At 39.0% G+C, this 20,230-nt stretch overlaps 1 protein-coding gene across 1 annotated transcript in view; it reads right to left on the bottom strand.

Annotated features, from left to right (window-relative positions):
* Positions 1-13,002: 13,002 nt before the first annotated feature.
* BPGM (bisphosphoglycerate mutase) overlaps positions 13,003-20,230 on the bottom strand; it is a 28,815-nt gene continuing 21,587 nt past the window's right edge. The window contains exon 3 of the mRNA XM_014839387.3: positions 13,003-13,975. Within this exon, the coding sequence (XP_014694873.1) occupies positions 13,797-13,975 (179 nt within the window). The 3' untranslated portion in view covers positions 13,003-13,796. The remainder of the gene's footprint in view (positions 13,976-20,230) is intronic.

The raw sequence follows: 20,230 nt of genomic DNA, 5'->3' as shown, positions 1-20,230 counted from the left end.
TACCTACACTGACATCAGTAAGAGTTGATCAGCATGTGTGAGCCCATAACAGAGACCTGCAGGTATTAAGAGATGTTGAGTTCATCCAAATGATGCTCTTCCTGGGAGATGGTCAGCTGCTTATTCCCTATAACCACCTGAAAGAGCCTCCAGCCGAGTCTGGCTACTTGATAGCTGCCTCTAAATGATGGAACAGATTTTGACAGAGGGACCCCCCGCCCCCGCTCTTGAGTTTTGACAGTTTAGATGATAATTGGAGGAGATAAGAATATATAAGAACTACTGGCCAAGCTGAAGCCATAATTGTGCTACTGCTTTCCCCCAAAAAAAACAACATAGTCACTGTGTACCTTTTGACTAGGGACTCAAGGTAACCTCCATTCTAGACTCAGCTTTTTTATTTAAGAGCTGTTTGACATTTCACAAGTCATTAAGCTTCCGTGGGGCTTAATTTCCTCCCCCTTGGAACATGAGGATAATATACCTGCTTTTCCTGCCTTAGAGGGTTGTTGTGAGAGTAAAGTGAGATAAGGTATGTGAAAGAGTTTAGTAAACTAATTCAGGTAGCTGTTGCTGCTAATATCCTAAAACACAGTGGCTTATAATAACAACCATTTATTTAGCTTATGATTTTGTGGGTTAGCTGGACTGTGTGGTCTGGACCAGCTTAGTTGATCATTGCTGGGCTCACTCAGGTATCCATGGTGAACTGGCAGGTAGACTAGTGGGTGGATGATTTGGGATGGCCTCAGTCAGGTGTCTGGTCATTGTCAAGCTCTAGGCCTGGGTAACAGGAGTGACTAGGACCTTTGGATCTCACCATCCAGGAGGCCAGCTTGGGCTTCTTCACACGGCAGCCTCAGGGTTCCAAAAGACAAGCTCCACTGTGCACATGCTTTTCAAGTCTCTGCTCGTGTCACGTGTCCTGACAATCCCATTGGCTGAGCCCAGAATCGTGTGGGAAGGCATTCAAAGTTCCATGGTAAGGGAACATGGGTGGATGGATACAGGGGAGGAGAAGAATTTGAGGCCATTTTTGCAATCTACCAGGCCATTGCCAATTGGGATGGCAGCAGCAGATGCTCTAGGACTCAGTGCCCAACATCATTGGTGGGAGCTGCAGTGTCTGTGCCCAGTGGCAGGGGCATTGGAGTCCTTGCTGGAACCATCCCGCACTGTGCTTTGAGTGTTAGTCTCAGCGGAGTGGCCTTCCAAGCTTGACTTTCTGGCCTTCCCAAAGAGCCTGTGAGGCATCTGATATCCTTTAACGAATTCCTTTTCTGTTTAGACTAGCTAGAGTGGTTTCTGCTGTTTCTAACCAAGGATCCTGACACTGATAGTTTTCTAAGGCTGGAGCTCTGTGGCTTTAAATATTCCATGCTGAAGAAGGTACAATTTTCGTTTGGTTTTATTTTTTGAAAGTAAAATCTTCAGTTCACCTACTCCTCTGTATATATTCACATAATTCAGTTAGGTTGAATATGCAAGCTCCGGACTCCTCAAATATTAAAGCAGATGGCTTAAGAAAACAAGAAAAGCAAACTCCATTCTCCCACTTAGAAAAGCAAACGTTTAAATTTTGTGTGAAAAATCTAAGCTCTCTAGCTCCACTCAGCGTCCTGTTGAACTTACGTGGCACCACATCAATTTGTAAGAGAATGAAAATGAAACTTGCTCACTGTAATTTCACTGGACAACCTCAATCTTCAGCCAGTTTTAGATAGACAGGCCAATTTAAACATTTTTTCAAACGAAACACGGTATGGAACTGCGGTCAATAGCAGGGCTGTGTGGTTCATAAACCTGGATGTGAATCCTCCCACAGCTGTCTGCCAGCTTTGAGACTTAGGTCCTATTACTCAGCTTTTCTGAGCCTCCTCTGTAAGATGAGAATAAAAAAAGTGCTCACCTCATAGTATTACTGTGAGGATTTAACAAAATCTAAGACCTGACTTAATGTGACATTAGAGAATGACCCATGGGAGTAATTCATTATACTTAAATGATAAAATTTAAAAGCAAGATGTTACATATAGTAGTTTTGCATGACTTCAACAGTCATAAAAATAGTCATTGTCATTTTTCTTTCATTGTGATGCTAGTCATAACATCATTTCCAGAAGTGGTACATTTAGAAGTATAGAAGTCTTCCTCTTAATCTCTCTCCCTCTTTTTTTATTGTGGTAGAAAAACGTATAACAAATTTGCCATCTTAACCATTTTGAATTGTACAGTTCAGTAGTGTTAGGCATGTTCACATTGCTGTGCGATGTATCTATAGAACTTTTTCATCTTGCAAAACTGAATCTCTAGCCCCATTAAACACTAATTCCTCCTCCTTCCAGCCCTTGACAACCACATTTCTAATTTCTGCTTTTATGACTTTGAGTACTTTAGATACTTCATATGAGTGGAATGATACAGTATTTGTCCTTTTGTGGCTGGCTTATTTCACTTAGCATTACATCCTTGAGGTTACTCCATCTTATAGCACGTGACAGGATTTCCTTCTTTTTCAAGACTGCATAATTTTCCATTGTATGTACATAGCACATTTTCTTTATCCATTCATCTGTCAATAGACATTTAGGTTGCTTCCATCTCTTAGCTATTGTGAATAATGCTGCAATGGACAGGTGTGTAAATACCTCTTTAATATCCTGGTTTGAATTCTTTTGGATACATACCTAGAAGTGGGATTGCTGGATCATATGGTAATTCTATTGTTAAATTTTTGAGGAACTCTGTACTGTTTTCCATAATGGCTGTACCATTTTATGTCTCCACCAACAGTGTACACGGGTTGCAATTTCTCTGTATCCTTCTCAACTCTTATTTTCTGTTCTTTGATAGTGGCCATTCTAGTGGGTGTGAGGTGATATCTCATTGTAGTTTTGATTTGCATTTCCCTTATAATGAGTGATGTTGAACATCTTTTCATATGCTTGTTGGCCATTTGTATATCTTTTTTGGAGAATTGGCTGTTCAAGTCCTTTGTCCATTTTTTAATTGGATTATTTGTTTTTTATTGTTGTTGAGCAGTAGAAGTTCCTTACATATTCTGGATATAACCTCTTATCAAATATATGATTTGCACATATTTTATCCCATCCCGTAGGTTGCCTTTTCACTCTATTGATTGTTTCCCTTGATGGACAGAAGTTTCTAAGTTCTATACAGTCCCATTTGTCTGTTTTTGCTTTTGTTGCTTGTCCCTTTGGCGTCATATCCAAGAAATCACTGCCAAATCCAGTGTCCTGAAGCTTTTCCCCAATGTTTTCTTCTAGGAGTTTTATAGTTTTAGGTCTTATGGTTAGATTTAATCCATTTTCAGTTAATTTTTCTATATGGTGTAAGGGTCCATCTTCATCTTTTGCATGTGGAAATCTAATTTCCCTAACAGACATTTGTTGAAAAGACTGTCATTTCCCCATTGTGTAACCTTGGCACCCTAGTCAAAAATCATTTGGCCATATATGGAAAGGTTTATTTCTGGGCTCTCTGTTTTGTTCCATTGGTCTCTATACCTGTCTTTATGCCAGTCCCACATGGTCTTGATTACTGTTGCTTTGCAGTACCTTTTGAAACCAGGAAGTGTAAGCCCTCCAAATTTGCTCTTCTTTTTTCAAGATCACTTTGGTTATTCAGGGTCCCTTGAGATTTATTTTTAGAATTTTTTTTTTCTAGTTCTGCAAAGAATGCCATTGGTATTTTGATAGGGATTGCACTGTATCTGTAGATCACTTTGGATAACATGGACATTTTAACAATATTAAGTCTCCTGGTCCATGAACACAGGATGCCTTTCCATTTATTTATATCGTCTTTGATTCTTTTAGCAATGTTTTGTAGTATTCAGTGTACAAGCCTTTCATCTCCTTGGTTAAGTTTATGCCTAAGTATTTTATTCTTTTTGGTGTTACAGTGAGATTGTTTCTGTAATTTCCTTTTCAGATTAGTCATTCTTAGTATATAGAATCACAATTGACTTTTGTGTGCTGATTTTGCATTCTGCAACTTTATTGAAATAATTCCTTACCAGTTTTTTTGTGTGTGGAATCTTTAGAGTTTTCTACAAATAAGAGCACGTCATCTGCAAGCAGAGAGAATTTTACTTCTTCCTTTCCAATTTGGGTGCCTTTTATTTCTTTTTTGGTATCAGAGTAACACTGGCCTCATAGTCATAGAATGAGTATGGAAATGTTCCCTCATCTTCAATTCCTTGGAAGAGTTTAAGAAGGATTGACATTAATCCTGTTTGGTAGAATTCTCCAGTGAAGCCATCTGCTCCTGGGCTTTTTTTTGTTGGGAGGTTTTTGATTACTGCTTCAATCTCCTTATTAGTTATAGGTCTGTTCAGATATTTTTTACTTCTTATGATTCAGTGTTGGTAGGTGGTTTCTAGGAAGGTACCCATTTCATCTAGGTAATTTAATTTGTTGGCATACAATTGTTCATAATAGTCTATTATAATCCTTTTTATTTCCATGACATCAGTTGTAATGTCCCTTCTTTCATTTCTAATTTTAGTTATTTGAGTCTCTTCTTTTTCTTAGTTAGTCCAGCTAAGGGTTTGTCAATTTTATTGATCTTTTCAAAAAACCAACTCTTGGTTTTGTTAATTTTTTTCTTTTGTTTTCTATTCTCTATTTTGTTTATCTCTGCTCTAACCTTTATTATTTCCTTCTTTCTACTGACTTTTGGTATTGTTTGTTCTTCTTTTTCTAGTTTCTTGGTATGTAAAATTAGGTTGCTGATTTGAGATTTTTCTTCTGTTTAATGCAAGCATTTGCCACGATAAACTTTCTTCTTAGTACTGCTTCACTATCTCCCATATGTTTTGGCATGTTGTATTTTCATTTTATCTCTAGATATTTTCTAAATTCCCTTGTGATTTCTTCTTTGACTCATTGGTTGTTTGAGAGTGAATTATTTATTTCCACATTTTAGTGGATTTTCCTGCTTTCTGTTACCAATTTCTAGTTTCATTCCATGCAGTCAAAGAAGATATTTCGTATGATTTCAATCTTCTTAAGTTTGTTAAGACTTGTTTTGTGGCTTAGCATGTGGCCTGTCTTAGAGAATGTTCCATGTGCACTTGAGAATGTGCAGTCTGCTGTTTGGGGGTGGTCTTCTGTATATGTCTGTTAGGTCCAATTGGTCCAACTATGTTGTTCAAGTCCTCTGTTTCCTTATTGATCTTCTGTCTGATTGTTCTATTCATAATCGAAAGGGAAGTATTAAAGTCTCCTACTACTATTGTGTTGCTGCTATTTCACCCTTCAGTTCTGTCAATGATTTATATATTTGGGAGCCTTAATGTCTCTTTACATATGATAAGATTTGGGGTTGGCCCAGTGGCATAGTGGTTAAGTTTATGTGCTCCGCTTTGGCAGCCCCAGCTTTGCAGGTTCAGACCTACACACCGCTTATCAAGCCATGCTGTGACAGTGTCCCATACACAAAATAGAGGAAGATTGGCACAGATTTTAGCTCAGGGGCAATCTTCCTCATTGAAAAAAAAAAAAAAAGATAAGATTTGCAATTCTCATAGGGATTATATTTCACAATAGTGGAATGTAAATGTTGCCATGGGGAGATTGTATGCTCAAATGGCTGAAGCTCTTCCATGGAAACAAGGGCTTGGGCCACTCTTTTGCTTAGAAGACCTTCCATATCTTCCATACATCCCACCATGGACCAATGTGGCTTCTGCCTACTTCTCCAATCCCATCCCCTGATGCTTCACTGCTCATTACTATGTTCATGCTACACTGACCTTACCTGTTATGTTTCTTAAACATCCTTTTCTGCCTCAGAATACATGCACATGCACATACATACACACACTATATCATGTGCGGTTTAGAATATGTGAAATCTTTTCAGAGAAGACTTCTACAACCATCATTGATGTTTGGTGGCTTTCTGTCATGTAAAATGACTTTACATATTTTAAAATGTTTTTTGTTATGAAGATATATAAGATACATAAAATATATTTTATATAAGTCTGTTAGCTTGACTGATGTTTTAATATATTTGGACATACAGCATGTGGGCCTTCATTGTGCTCTTGTCCTGGGCCTCACAAATATTTGAGATGGGCCTAGGGAGAAGTTATATGAATAGAATATCTATTATAGCAAAACATAGAAAGCATCTAATTTTTTTCCCTTTGGGACATTTAAGTTCTATTACAATGATGGAACAGTATTCAGCTATACAATAAGATTGTTTGAAGCGTATAAAACATGGAGAAATGCTTATGATGAAGAAAAGAATACAATGTGGAAAGTAAATTAAGGATATATCTATGTGAAAAGTGCATCTAAAAAGAAGGAAGTGAAATAGTTCTCAGGATCCTAGGATTAAGAAATTTTCTATACTTATTTCCAAAATATTTATAATGCTACATTTAACTCTATGACTTGAATAAAAAGCAAGAGTACAACTCATTAAGTAACCTGTTTCCCCACCATTGTCGCAGCTGCCTATGGAGAAATGCTCTAAGTCGACAGGCTGCTCAGCCTCACTTGCCTTCCTGTCCACCAGGGTTCCCTTCTCTGCTCTTGTGAATTGGCATAATGGGGAGACAGCACAGAGCACAGTACAGATTAAGATCAAATATCTGCTAGACAAGAAATATTTTAAAGAATAAATCTACAAAAATGGAGACTTTAGCACTCCAGTGGGATAAATTTGGAGGATTTTGGAGAGTAAGTTTTCACAACCTTGTCTGGCACCCAGCTTCTTGAGGCAAAGGACTTGAATTCATTCAGTTCTCCTGCCACTGAGAAGAAAAGACAAGGAACAAGTGAGATCCAGCACAGGTAAATCACAGGGCCGTGTGGGAGCCTAAGAGTCCCAAAGGATGAGTAGATACTAGGCAGGAGATGAAGAGATGGCAATGGGGATCAGGTGATGGAGGGGAGACAATGAGTGCAAAGGCAGAGCCTCAAAAGATCACTGTTGTCTCTGAAAGTCTGCATGAAGTCCTGGGTGGCAGAACTTTTGAAAAGTCACCCTGACAAATCTCTGCAGAGGATTGGAGGAGAGTAAAAGCAGAAATGGGGAGATCAGCTCGAAGACTACTGAAATGTTTAAAGAGAGAAAAAATGAGAGCCTGACTCAAGGCAGGAGCGGTGGAGATAGACAGGAGATGAATTTGAAAGGTATGAGGAGAGGGGCCAGTCCGTTGGCACAGTGGTTAAGGTCACACATTCCGCTTCTCAGTGGCCCCATGTCTGCTCGTTTGGATCCCAGGTGTGGACATGGCACCACTTGGCAAAAGTCATGCTGTGGTAAGTGTCCCATATATAAAGTAGAGGAAGATGGTCATGGATGTTAGCTCAGGGCCAGTCTTCCTCAGCAAAAAGAGGAGGATTGGCAGTAGTTAGCTCAGGGCTAATCTTCCTCCAAAAAAAAAAAAAAAAAAGGAGAATCAACCAATCAGGAGAAGGGTGATGGTCAGGATGATGGCTGAGCATCTGAGTGCATCAGTAGGACCAATGTTGCCAGATAAGTCTACAGAAACCAACAATGACTTGGTGTTAGTTTACATTTTAGATTGAAAACTGTCTGCCTCTCTCTCAGGTTACAATCCCATGGGGATCCTCCATGTTTATATTTACATTTCATGTTTACATAGGCTGAGCTCTATGGTTACATAATCAGAGAAAGAAATCCCACAATCAATTCCAGACCTCTTCAGACACGACCTTTCGTAAATAGCTAGAGCTAGGTTTGCAGTCAAATCCAGAGGTATTTATGAATAAATACTGACCCCCAGTGTCTAGGTGCGGGAATAGAGATTAAATAAAGATTAAAAAATAAAATACCGACTCCTGAGAGAGAACCTGGAATTCCAGCTATAAATAACGTCCCCTGCAATCCAATTCAGAATCCTGGAGTGCTTCAGAAATAAAAATACTGACCAGCTAACCTATGGTTACTGGTTGCCTAGAGAACGGTAACGAATGTTCTATAGAACAAGTGTCAGAATGGATTCAGCAGCCTCAATCATGGGTGCATAACTATGTGATGGCCTTTGTCCCCTCTGCTCCAAAGTCCAGGTTAAACTACTCCAAAGAGTCTTCTCACTAAAAGGGTGAATGTCACGCAATTAATTTGACTAATACAAACTCTAGCTCTGTCTGATTCCCCGTCCAGGTCAACATTACATCAAATGAAGTTTCCTCTCAAGTGGTGGGCAGATGTTCTTTTTTCTTTCTCTTTTTCTGCTAAAGATTTTCCCTGAGCTAACATCTGTGCCAATCTTCCTCTATTTTGTATGTGGGTTGCCGCCACAGCATGCCCGCCGATGAGTGATGTAGGTCCCTACCCAGGAACCGAAACTGGGCTGCCAAAGTGGAGCATGCCAAACTTAACAACCAGGCCAAAGGGCTGGCCCCTGGAAATTCCCTTTTCAATAGCTGTGTGTCAGGGGTGAATTCACGAGAAATTCTTCAGGCAACTCTCTGCAGCAAAAAAAATTCCTTTAGCTGGAGTAGCGTCATTGTAAGAAACTGACCATTTAACATCTTGGCCCACAGTTGCTGCAGCTGCTATCAGATAGCAACTATTTTCTACAGACACCTGGCTCTTTGGAGACACGCTTATGTCACATTCTGGGTTACGGTGAAGTTTTTAAAAACTTGGCTTTGCAGAGAATTAACAGGTTGAGCATGAAGCTGTCTTGAAAAGGTAGAGCTTCCTTCATGAAAATAGGATCTTTTTCATCAACCTCATTGTTTTTGCTGAGAAAGAGTCACCCTGAGCTAACATTCATGCCAATCTTCCCTATTTTTTAGTATGCAGGCCACCAGCAAAGCATGGCTGCTAACAGAGCGGTGTAGATCTGTGCCCGGGAACTCAACCCAAGCTGCTGAAGCAGAGCACCCTGAACTTAACCACTAGGCCACTGGGCCTGGCCCCATTCACCTTGTTTTTAAAGTGAGAATAGACTTCAGGCTTCAGTAGCCAACCACAACATAAAATGCAAATCTTTAATAATAGAATCCATTTGACTTCTGTTTGGGGCAATAAGAAGGAGTCATTACGGGCCATGGACCCTTAGCAGTCTTAGAAGGGATGCAAGGAGGAGCAGTAGAAACCCTGACTGCTTTGGAATCACATGGATTCAAGCTGGGCTATAACACTGAACTCAGTGACACAAGTGACACTTGTGAGGTGGCTGCTGCAGGGAGGTAAAATTCAAGGAAACAGAAGCCCAGAGATTTAAGTTTAGGAGCCAAATGGTGGCATGAAGGGGTACCACTGTAGGGCACTAAGGAGATAGAAGGTTTTGCAGCAGGAGAAAGACATTCCATTACTATTTGTTCAACTACAAGGCGATGGCAATCATAATCCTGTTTCTGATTTGTGGTATCAGCAGACAAGCTAATTGTTGGTCTGATGCATAACTGTAGCCCCAAACATAATAGAGATAAAATGAATGCATAATTTGTTTCTTGACAATACAGAATTAAGAAGTTTTTCCCTTACCTAACAAGGACTGAGATTTCAAGAACAAAAACATAGAAACCAGGCACGCTTATCCAGTCATTGCATATGGTGAAACACGTTCTAGTGACTTTACTTAAAACAAGGTTGTTTTAGTTGTCAGTTTTTTTCTTGTCACTTTATTTTTCCTGGTTTTACTTTGAAAAATTTCAAACCTACAGAGAAGCGGAAAGAATAGTGCAATAGGACATTATAAACCCTTTTCTCAATTCATCAACTGTAACATTTACTATACTTGCTTTTTTTCTGTCTCTAAATACGTAGGAGGAAGTGGAGGATGGAGCACTTCTTAAAAAGAGGTTGACTAACCAGAAAAATTCTTTTTTCCTTTTTTTTTAAAGGGCTCCATATTTAAGCTTCTGAAAACTTAAGAGTCTGAACAGAAATAGAGAGTTGATGCTAACATACAAAAAAAAATCACTCAAGGGAGGTTAGTGTTGGCTAAACCATTTGAATGCGAGTGGCAGATATCGTGACACCTCACTCTTAAATTCTTCAGCCCCCAAAATGTTCTTTATAACTTTTAATTAAAATATCCAATTAACGTTCAAATGTTGGAGCCCTAACCCCCAGTGTCATCGCATCTGGAGGTGGAGCCTTTGGGAGGTAGATTTATATGAGGTCAGGAGTGTGGCTTCCCCAGATGAGACTATTAGTGCCCTTATAAGAACACCGCTCATCTCTCCATCATGTGAGGATACAGCAAGAAGGCGTCTATCTCAAAACCAGGAAGAGGGTCCTTACCCTGGGCCAAATCTGCCAGCACCCTGATCTTACACTTTCCAGCCTCCAGAACTCCCAGAAATTATTGTTTAAGCCCCCCAGTCCGTGATATTTTATTCCCACAACCTGTTATCTATTACCATCTGTTATCTATTACCATCATTCTTTTATTTAATCTTAAATTGTCCCAAATTTAGCACTTCAAGCCAATTTTTGTATCCCATCAGTCTTGGGTATTTTCTTCTTTTCTGACTCAGGCTATTCCAAGCTTATTTTATACTTTATCTGCCCCAAACCTGGAATCAAACATTTCCCCAAACATCCTTGGTTATATGGAATAGTATTTAGAAACCAAGATCAAGGGAACTAGGTGTGCTCATTTTTACTAAGTTGTTGCTTCTAGGCCCTTTGAGAGGACAGAGCTGGGGACAGGGGTGAGGGCGGGGAGAGAGAGAGAGGAAAATACACATACACACGTTCATACAAATATCTCCCGTTCAAAAGCAATAGCACAGAGTTATTAGTCATTGTCCTGCAAAAGTCACACATAACAGACTAACGCCTCTAGACAGGAACCAGGGGTAACACATACTATCTATAAGTCAAGATTTGAATTGGAAGTTTGGCAATGGCTGCCATTTGGTTTCTCTAGAGTATCATACAAATATCTCCAGTTCAAAACCAGTAACAGTGTTCTTCATCTTCCTCCATTTTGTATCTCCCTTTCCCCACAGTGAGTGACCTAATTTAACCACCACCAATAAACTTGCTCATTTTTTAATCCTCCAAAACCATTTCAGAATTATTAAATATCTCAGGAAAATCTTGATCTTTAAAAACTTGAATTTAACATCAGAGTCACCAAAACATCCCATATCATCCTGCAGAGGTCACACATAACAGGCTAACAGGCCTCATTATCAGCAACCAAAAATAATAGACTATATACAAGTCAGGACTCGAATGAGCAACGGCTGCCCAGTGGTTTCTCTAGAGCACCAGAAAGGACAAAATTCAGAACCGATTACTGACAGCTTCCATTTTAACTGACTGGAAACTATTTAAGCTGTTTTCCTTTTCAAAATCTATCCTGTTTGATGTTTGTCATTTGTTTCAAAATAATCCAGTGAGACAGGAGGAAGAGAGAGAGGTAGTAACTGTGACAGTGGCCATAAGTTAATGAGGTGGCAGATGGGTGATGGGACTATGAGAGTTCTCTGTGCTATTTATACACTATGCTTTTGTGCATGTTTAAAGTTTTTTATAATAAAATGATTTCTTAAAATATATTCCCGTCAAATCAGAGTTAAGTGTAAGCTTAAATGACCAGCCCCAACCTAAATAAAACGCAAATAAGATGTGGCTTTATTATTGGTACACAGCAAGTGATGAGGACACTCTAGCTTATCTTTAAAAATTGTCTAAGGAACTTACAATTTTTTGGCAACTTAAGGTCCCAGTGTCTTAAAGGCTAGACTAGATATCTAGATTATCCTCCAATAAACAAAACTTTACTAATCGTGGAAAAAGAGTGACTTAAATTCTGCAGATAATTTTGCCAAACAACTTTGTCATTAGAGGGAGATTGAAGGATAAAATAGTCTTATATTTTGGACATTTCATATTCCCCTTGGGATCGGTGGTTTACATTCTCACAGTCCAATGTGAAAACCCTCAGGCTACAGTGTAACACGGCATCTGCCACAGCCAGATCCGGCGTGAGGCAAGGCATGATTTAACACAATGAATGGTGCTACATAGGTGAGCCAAAAACTTGCAAAATCCAATTAAGCAAAAGACAGAAACAGGAAACACGATTAGGATCTGTGATGTTGAAGCAATTGTGGTGTGTTTCTGAGGGAAGAAGGACTTACAAAAGGCTTTCCAGGTAAGAGGGAAGCTGAACTTGAAAAGAGATTTGTCACTTAGAAAAGCACAAAAATGAATTAAAAATGATCTCTGAATTCTAAAGAATATTATTTGGTTAAGCAATGGGACTACAAAGAATGGCTACAGAAGAGAAACCAGACATTGGTCAGAAACATAAAGCATCCACATTTCATGTCTTTATGCACCAAACATGTGGCCAGTTGTGAGCAAACCACTTTCATCTCTTCTTTTCAGCCATTTTCATCAGCTAGTGCTCTAAGAGTCCTGAATTAAAGATTAAATGGAGGCCAAGTTGTAGCAAGGCTTTTAGAATTAGTTTCCTTCTAATGTCAGTTTTACTATAAAACGGATACAAATAAACTAATCCACCAATGGAAAAATCATTAAAAAATGGTAAATATTTGTAACAGCTATTATAGCTGCAAATTTTTTACATGACTTTATTGCTGAAATATATGTTACTTGCTTTGAAATAAGGCAATAAATAGCCTAAAGAAATGATGACTTACATACCTACAGCATCTAAAGATATACTGTGGAAAATAGTATCATTAAGCAATCAACTCTGTCCATGGCCTACCCCAGCTACGTTATGCTACATACTATAATCTTCTGCCCTCAGCTGATGAACAACAAATGTACGTGACAAGCCCCAATATACCATTTCCCCTGCTCATGGGAATAAAATTACACCCACTATACGCTACTTTCCCCCTGACCCCGACCTTCAATTTATTGAGAATTAGGAGTGTCCATGTGTTGGAGGAAGTGCAACTCTTTCAGTGTTACAGGAAGTTACGAGCTAAAGACTACTTCAGAGGCCCTTACTTAGTACTTATCAGTCATATGGAGATGCTTTGGTCATATCATTTTCAACCACAGAATTTTATTTTTAAACCAGTTTTAAGTACCCAAAGATTAAAGTTCAAAAACCAAAAATGAAACAAAAAAGAACAACAGCTATAATTGTCTATATGCTGATAATTCTAGCAGCCCAAGAGGAATTCCACCAAATGTCAAACGAAGGATATCTCTGGACTAGAGACAAGGCAAAGGGTCTGCTGTCTGCTGTTGGCTGTCTTGGATGAACCCATCTGTGACTTTCCCATTTAATGGGCCTCTGGTCTTAACTATCGAGGTATCCCTTTTCCTAGAGGAAAAGACTAGTAATAAATACTTAAGTATAGTGTATTATCTAATATCCTTTACTATTATCCCAGTAAGTCTTAGTAAATATAAAGGTGAACCACTTATTAGATTAAGTGGTACCTGTCAATGATGACTTGATAATAATTTATTGAGTGACATATACCTTAAAATTTACCTCCACTTGTTACTCTCCCATCTCAGAAACTGATGACACTGACTAAGCCCCACTGGTTACTAATTTGAATTAGTGGCTAATTCAAACAGGGCTAGCAGGAGAGCTAACTCATAAGGCTTATGACATAAACACTCGGGCATCCTAAAGCCTTTATCTGAGGCAACATAAGTTATCTAGTTACCTATATACACTCTACCCCACAGCCTAGCTCTGGAAAAAAAACAGGAAAAAAGAGAGAGAGAGATCGAGAGAGAGAGAGAGAGAGAGAGATCAGTATGCTGAACACACTGCATGCTACTCCTTTTGCAGCTTTTCCAAGCCAGCACTTGGGACTTTATTTTTCAGCTCGTTTCACTTTTCCTTGATCCTCCACTTTCTTAATGGCTGCTTGGATAGCTTCTTGGTCACCCAGGAACTGATGAGGCCCAACAGCACGCAGGTTCTCATCCAGCTCCAGGAGAATGGGGACTCCAGTCGGAAGGGTAATGTTGATAATGTCTTCGTCTGAGATCCCTGTAGATTGAGAGGAAGGAATAAGGCTTTAAAGACAAGCAAGGAGGAAGTTCTGTTCAGTCGTTTAACTGCACATTTACTTAGTCCCATGGTAACTGCATGTCAGCAGATTTGGTGACAGATTCCAGCTAAAGTTCCTGGAAGCCAAGAACTCCCCAGAAGTTAAAAAAAAAAGCTAAGACAGAAATTCACATCACACCAAATCTTAGTAAATACCTTTTGGGGCAACCTGTTCTTAGCTGTTTCCTATATAAATTTTAAAGGAATGAAAACTATTCTCTCCATGACCACATTTGTGTTACGTGTTTTCCACAGGAATCAATCTTGAAGACTCTGAAAGTGAACCAGGAGAGTTTTCTGTCTTTTTCCTTTTATATGTCGTCCCCAGGCTGGCTAAAATTAATCTCTGAATCTAGTTCAATTGATCAGAATGTGGTCGGTTTCCCAACACTGAGTGTGGAATGCCCTGGGCTGGATCCAGTCGAGGAGGAACACACCCCTTGATGCTTAGGGAGCACAATCAAGGGGAATCAGGAACAGATTATAAGACAGGCCTTGTAAAGAGGCCTCATTCTCCTGGTCCCTTAACACCCCAACTGCTAGGAGAGGAACATATGTGTAATGCACAAGCCTCATTCAATCCTTTTTTAAATAAGGTAAATTACAGGTAGTTCAACTTTGACCAGAAGAGTTGTAGTTGTAGTAAGGGTGGTACTAGCAGTGGTAGTGATAATATTTTTACTATTGTGGACTGCTTTTAACAATAAACAGCTAACATGTACTAAGAATATTCTATACACCAGGTACTCTTTTGAGCACTTTATATGTATTAACTTATTTAATCATCGCTACAATCCTATGAGGACATGAGCTATTACTCTTCCACGTAACAAGTTCTGGCTCAGAGAGGTTAAGCAAACAACTCAAGATCACACAGATAGTATATAGCAGAGCCTGAATTTAAACCCAGGTATCGGTAACTATCGTATGACGTAATGCCTTTCAAGTTTCTCTGAGTTCAAAATGGGCAAAGAGAAGGGAGGAGAAAAGAGATTGAAAGGCAACTGAAACTATTCAGATTATCTACTTTAAAAACACAGCTTTATTACATAGACTTCTAAATTCTAAACATATGCCTCTGTTCTATATTGATAGTAAGGACCTGGGTGGAGCAAGTTCCAAGGAGAGTGCAAGGGTTCATCTTCACTTGGGAAGTGATGATGGCAGAATAAGTTGTTAGCAGTTAGTTATCAATGCACTTTGTCATTTTAATTAACTAATGGTCATAACTATGAGTGCCAGCCAAAAGTCACAGAATCACAGCACTGGATCCCAACCACTGGTGCAGTTCTTTATTAGAATTTCATTTCTAGGCCCAGAAGAGCTACCTAAGAACCCATATGCACAAACTGTACGTTCTCAAGCAGCTATGAAACAATGGAAAGAATCCCAACTTGCAAGTCAGGGTCTCTTCCAAGTACACTGCCCATCTCCTCCTCTGCCAGTCCCCCTCAATATACTAACTAGAGAACTTTTTTTAGGCAAGAAACTTCTCTGGGCCTCCAATCCCTCTGTCAAATTAAACACACACACACACACACACATTCTTCCTCTATCACCAACACAAAGGGTCTGGGGTAGGAGGAATGCACTTAAAAGAGAACATACATGAAAAAGCATAGCACAATAAGTGTTTCTTCTTCACTACCAGGAATTTTCTTCTAGGTAGAAGATTTAAAGGGCAGGCTACTAAAACACTACTTTGCCCTGCCAAGCCCCCAACCCCACACTGCAACTCTACATAAGATTACCATCCCAAACTAAAGCTGGCAAGAACAGATAAATCCAGACCAGACAGCCAGCTGTTTAGCTGGGAGATGACTGCTTTGAATTCTAAGAGCCCTGTGGCTCCATCAGGTCAGATCTGACAGCTGGATGCACAGCAGCTGCCACACGCATCCCTTGGAGACAGCAGAAGCAGAATTCAACGGCACGTGGTTTAGAGCCAGGTGACCACTGAGGCTGTGGAACCCAGTACTTCTCACCCCTAATCCAGGGAAGCTCTGAAGGTCCTCTTCGGAGGACCCTTCAGGCCTAACTCACTCAACTAACCAGTAACTCAGGGCCTATTATATCCCTCTTGGGAAGGACATTTGTGACCCCGGCCAGGATTTTACTTCCATTGAACTATTTCTTCATTTATAAAATGAGGGAGGATAGTCTCTTCTAGTACCACAGTTCCTTTATTTTATTCTGAATGGTTAAGAAAAGTAGAGGCACTCTAGAGGCATGAGAAAAGTGGGGACACTGACTGTTTACATTCATCTATCATGTAAGGACCATGTTTTATCTGTCCCCAGAGTCTGTAAGCACATTGCTTATTGAATTGGAGAGAAAGATGGATTTTATAGATTTCTCCAATTAATCTAAATTTTCACTGCAAAAATCAACTTGTTAGAAGACAACTATTTAGCAAAAATGACCGTGTTTGACTAACGTTGACCAGGAGAAATAGAAACTATGAGTGTACACATCTATCAGCATCTCAGATTCACTGCTTATAGACTGTGTGCCTTTACAACGTTACCAATTCTTAACCTTTGCAAATGTTTCTGGACCTAAGACTTTATTTTAAAATGGCTAAACATTCCACTTTTATTCAACATTGTACTGGAGGTTCTAGCCAGGGCAACTAGGCCAAAAACAAAAGAAGTAAAAGGGATCCAGATCGGAAAGGAAGAAGAAAAACTATCTCTATTTTCAGATGACACAATCCCACTAAAAACTATTAGAACTAATAGATGAGTTCAACAAAGTTGCAGGATACAAGATCAATCTACAAAAATCAATTGTACTTCTTTACAGTAGTGATGAGCAAAACAAAAATGAAAATAAGAAAACAATTCCATTTATGATAGCAACAAAAAGAATAATATACTCAAGAATAAATTTAACCAAAGTACAAAACTTATACTCTGAACACTACAAAACATTGTTGAAAGAAATTAAAGAACTAAATATATGGAAAGATATCCCATGATCATGGATTGGAAGATTTAGTATTATTAAGATGTCAATATTGCCCTAATTAACAGAGATTCACCACAATCTCCATCAAAATCTCAGCTGACTTTTTTTGCAGAAATTGACAAACTGGTCTTAAAATTCATACAGAAATTCAAGGCACTCAGAACAGCCAAAATAATCTTGGGAAAAAAAAAGAACAAAGTTGAGAGACTCACATTTCCTGATTTCAAAACTTACTATAAAGCTATAGTAATCAAGATAGTGTGGGGGCCGGCTTGGTGGCACTGTGGTTAAGTTCGTGTGCTCCACTTCGGCGGCTTGGAGTTCACCGGTTCAGATCCCAGGCACAGGCCTATGCACCGCTTATCAAGCCATGCGGTGGCAGACATCCTACATATAAAGTAGAGGAAGATGGGCATGGATGTTAGCTCAGGGCCAATCTTCCTCAGCAAAAAAAAAAAAAGGAAGATTGGCAGAAGATGTTAGCTCAAGGCTAATCTTCCTCAAAAAAGAAAAATAAAAGATAGTGTGGTACTTGTATGTAGTATGAGTTACTTATATAAGGATGGCCATATAGATCAATGGAATAGAACAGAGAGTTCAAAATAAACCCTCATGTTTTTGATCAATTGATTTTTAGCAAGTGTGTTAAGATAATCAAATGAAGAAAGAATAAACTTTTCAATAAATGGTGCTAGGACAACTGTATATTCACATGCAAAAGAATGAGGTTAGATCCCTACCTTATACCTTATATAAAAATTAACTCAAAATGAAGCAAAGACTTAGATTTAAGAGCCAAAACTATAAAAATCTTAGAACACATAGAAGTAAAATCTTCACGACCTTGAATTAGGGAATGGTTTCTTACATATGACACCAAAAACACAAGCAATAAAAGAAAAAACATTGATAAACTGGGCATATAAAAATTTTAAACATTTGTGCTTCAAAGGACACCATCAAGAAAGTGCAATGAAACCCACAGAATAGAAGGAAATTTTTGCAACTCATGTGTCTGATAAAGGACGTGTATCTAGAGTATACAGAGAAGTATTATACTTCAATAATAAAAAGACAGATAACTAAATTAAAAAATGGGCAAAAGACCTGAATATTTTTCCAAAAACGATATACAAATGGCCAGTAAGAACATGAAAAGGTGTTCAACATCATTAGTCATCAGGGAAACGCAAATCAAAACCACAATGAGATACCACTTCATACCCCCTAGGATGGCTACAATAAAAAAGTCAGATTATAAACAAGTGTTGGTGAGGATAGAGAGAAACTGGAATCCTAATACACTGTAAAATTAAGAGTATAAAATGCTGTGAACTCTTTGGAAAACAGTCTGTCAATTCCTCAAATAGTTAAGCATAGAGTTAACATGTGACCCAACAATTTCATTCCTAGGTATATACTCAGGAGAAAGATGCCCACGCAAAAACTTGTACATGAATCTCCACAGCAGCATTATTCATAATAGCCAAAGAGTGAAATGCCCATTAACTGATGAATGGATAAATTAAATCTGGTATATCCAAACAATGGAATATTATTTGGTAATAAAAAGGAATGAAGTGCTGATACATGCTAACCATTGATGAACCTTGAAAACATGTTAAGTGAAAGAAGCCAGTCACAAAGGACTCCCTGTTGTATGATTCCATTTATATGAAACGTCCAGAACAGGCAAATTCATAGTGACATAGATAGATTAGCAGTTGGCCAGGCCTAGAGGTAATGGGGGGACTGGGAAGTGAAAACTAGGTATAGGTTGTCTTTTGAGGGTAATGACAATGTTCTAAAATTGACTGTGGTGATGAAAGGATGGTGAATATACTAAAAGCCACTGAACTGTACATTTTAAATGAGTGAAGTGCATGGTATGTGAATTATACCTCAATAAAGCTATTTTAAAAAGCGGTCAACAGATTCAGAGAAGTTAAATAAAACTGTGCAAGTCACAAGACTGTTAAGGTAGTAAAACTGGACCTGTTTTTTTTTTTTCATTCCCAAATCCCAGGACTTCAACTCTGGTCATCTGACTCGTCTATGGCTATTTCCATCACAGCATAAGAAGAGAGGAGAATGCTTGTGTGCATGCACTGCCCCGGGTACTAAATGGACACCAGCACCCAGTGTTCTCATGTTTTCAGGACTAGTAAAGGGCATGCACAGATTTGTCAGACCCCCTTGAAAGAGCTAACATACTGGGATCACGATGGGCAAGGTTTAGGAGTTGTAGTCTGTGACCTCAGAAAAAGAGTGCTAGGTCTTTGGCGAGAGGCTGGCGGCACACATGGGACTCACTCGTTTAACCATGGCCTCAGGTCTAACAGGTCCTCTCTTTCACAGCACCAGTCTCAAGTGCATGCCTATGGCTTAGATAACAACCCACTTTTGTGTGGGACCCAACCAAAGAGCCAAATAAACAAAGGCCACAAGAATGACAATATTTCACTGATGAGGGAAGGAGAGCTCAACAAAAATAGAAACATTTCCAATAACTAAATAAAAGTTGACATTCTACTTTAATGACTACTCAAGCCATTCACACACACAGCAGACTAATTACTTACAAATATTTAAAATACTTAGACTGGTTAATAATCAGTCAATAAGACTTAAAGCAACTGAAATTTTAAAATAGCAAACCAGGAAAAAACACAGGGAAGCCATTACTCATTACTCAATTTTGGCATTAGCCACATTCTCTGTCCTAAGAAAGTTAAGCAAACAGAACTCCTAAGGCTAGAATAATGCTTCTGCACTGGATTAACCAAACTGAATCAATACTACATTATGTAATATCATATTACAAACTCATTAACTGGAACATCATGTGAAAGGTTAAACGAGTGACCAGATATCACATCCCCTGTCTGATAACTGGCTTCGATTTTTTACAGCATCCAAGAATGTTCTGAAGGAAACATCACAGAGTGCCCACTCTGCAACTACCCCTCTCCATCACTCCCCCTCTGCAGCCACTCCTCCATGAGTCCCCAGTCATTGTCTTGAATTCTTGAATCTTCACATAGGAGCATCTAGGAGGCAACTGTAATCAATTTAAATGACGGGGATATTTCCAGCAAGAAATAAGGAAAGTTTGGGGGCAAGTCAAAGGGGTAACTCAGGGCCAATATGGGGAGAAATTCAAACAACTTTATCTTCCGCATGCAGGACTAGCTTCAGAAAGTCAAATCTGTACCTACAAGCCCC

Source organism: Equus asinus, chromosome 1 (genome assembly GCF_041296235.1).
Source record: "Equus asinus isolate D_3611 breed Donkey chromosome 1, EquAss-T2T_v2, whole genome shotgun sequence".
In the NCBI taxonomy this organism is placed as follows: domain Eukaryota; kingdom Metazoa; phylum Chordata; class Mammalia; order Perissodactyla; family Equidae; genus Equus; species Equus asinus.
This window is presented reverse-complemented; position numbering and strand designations above follow the sequence as displayed.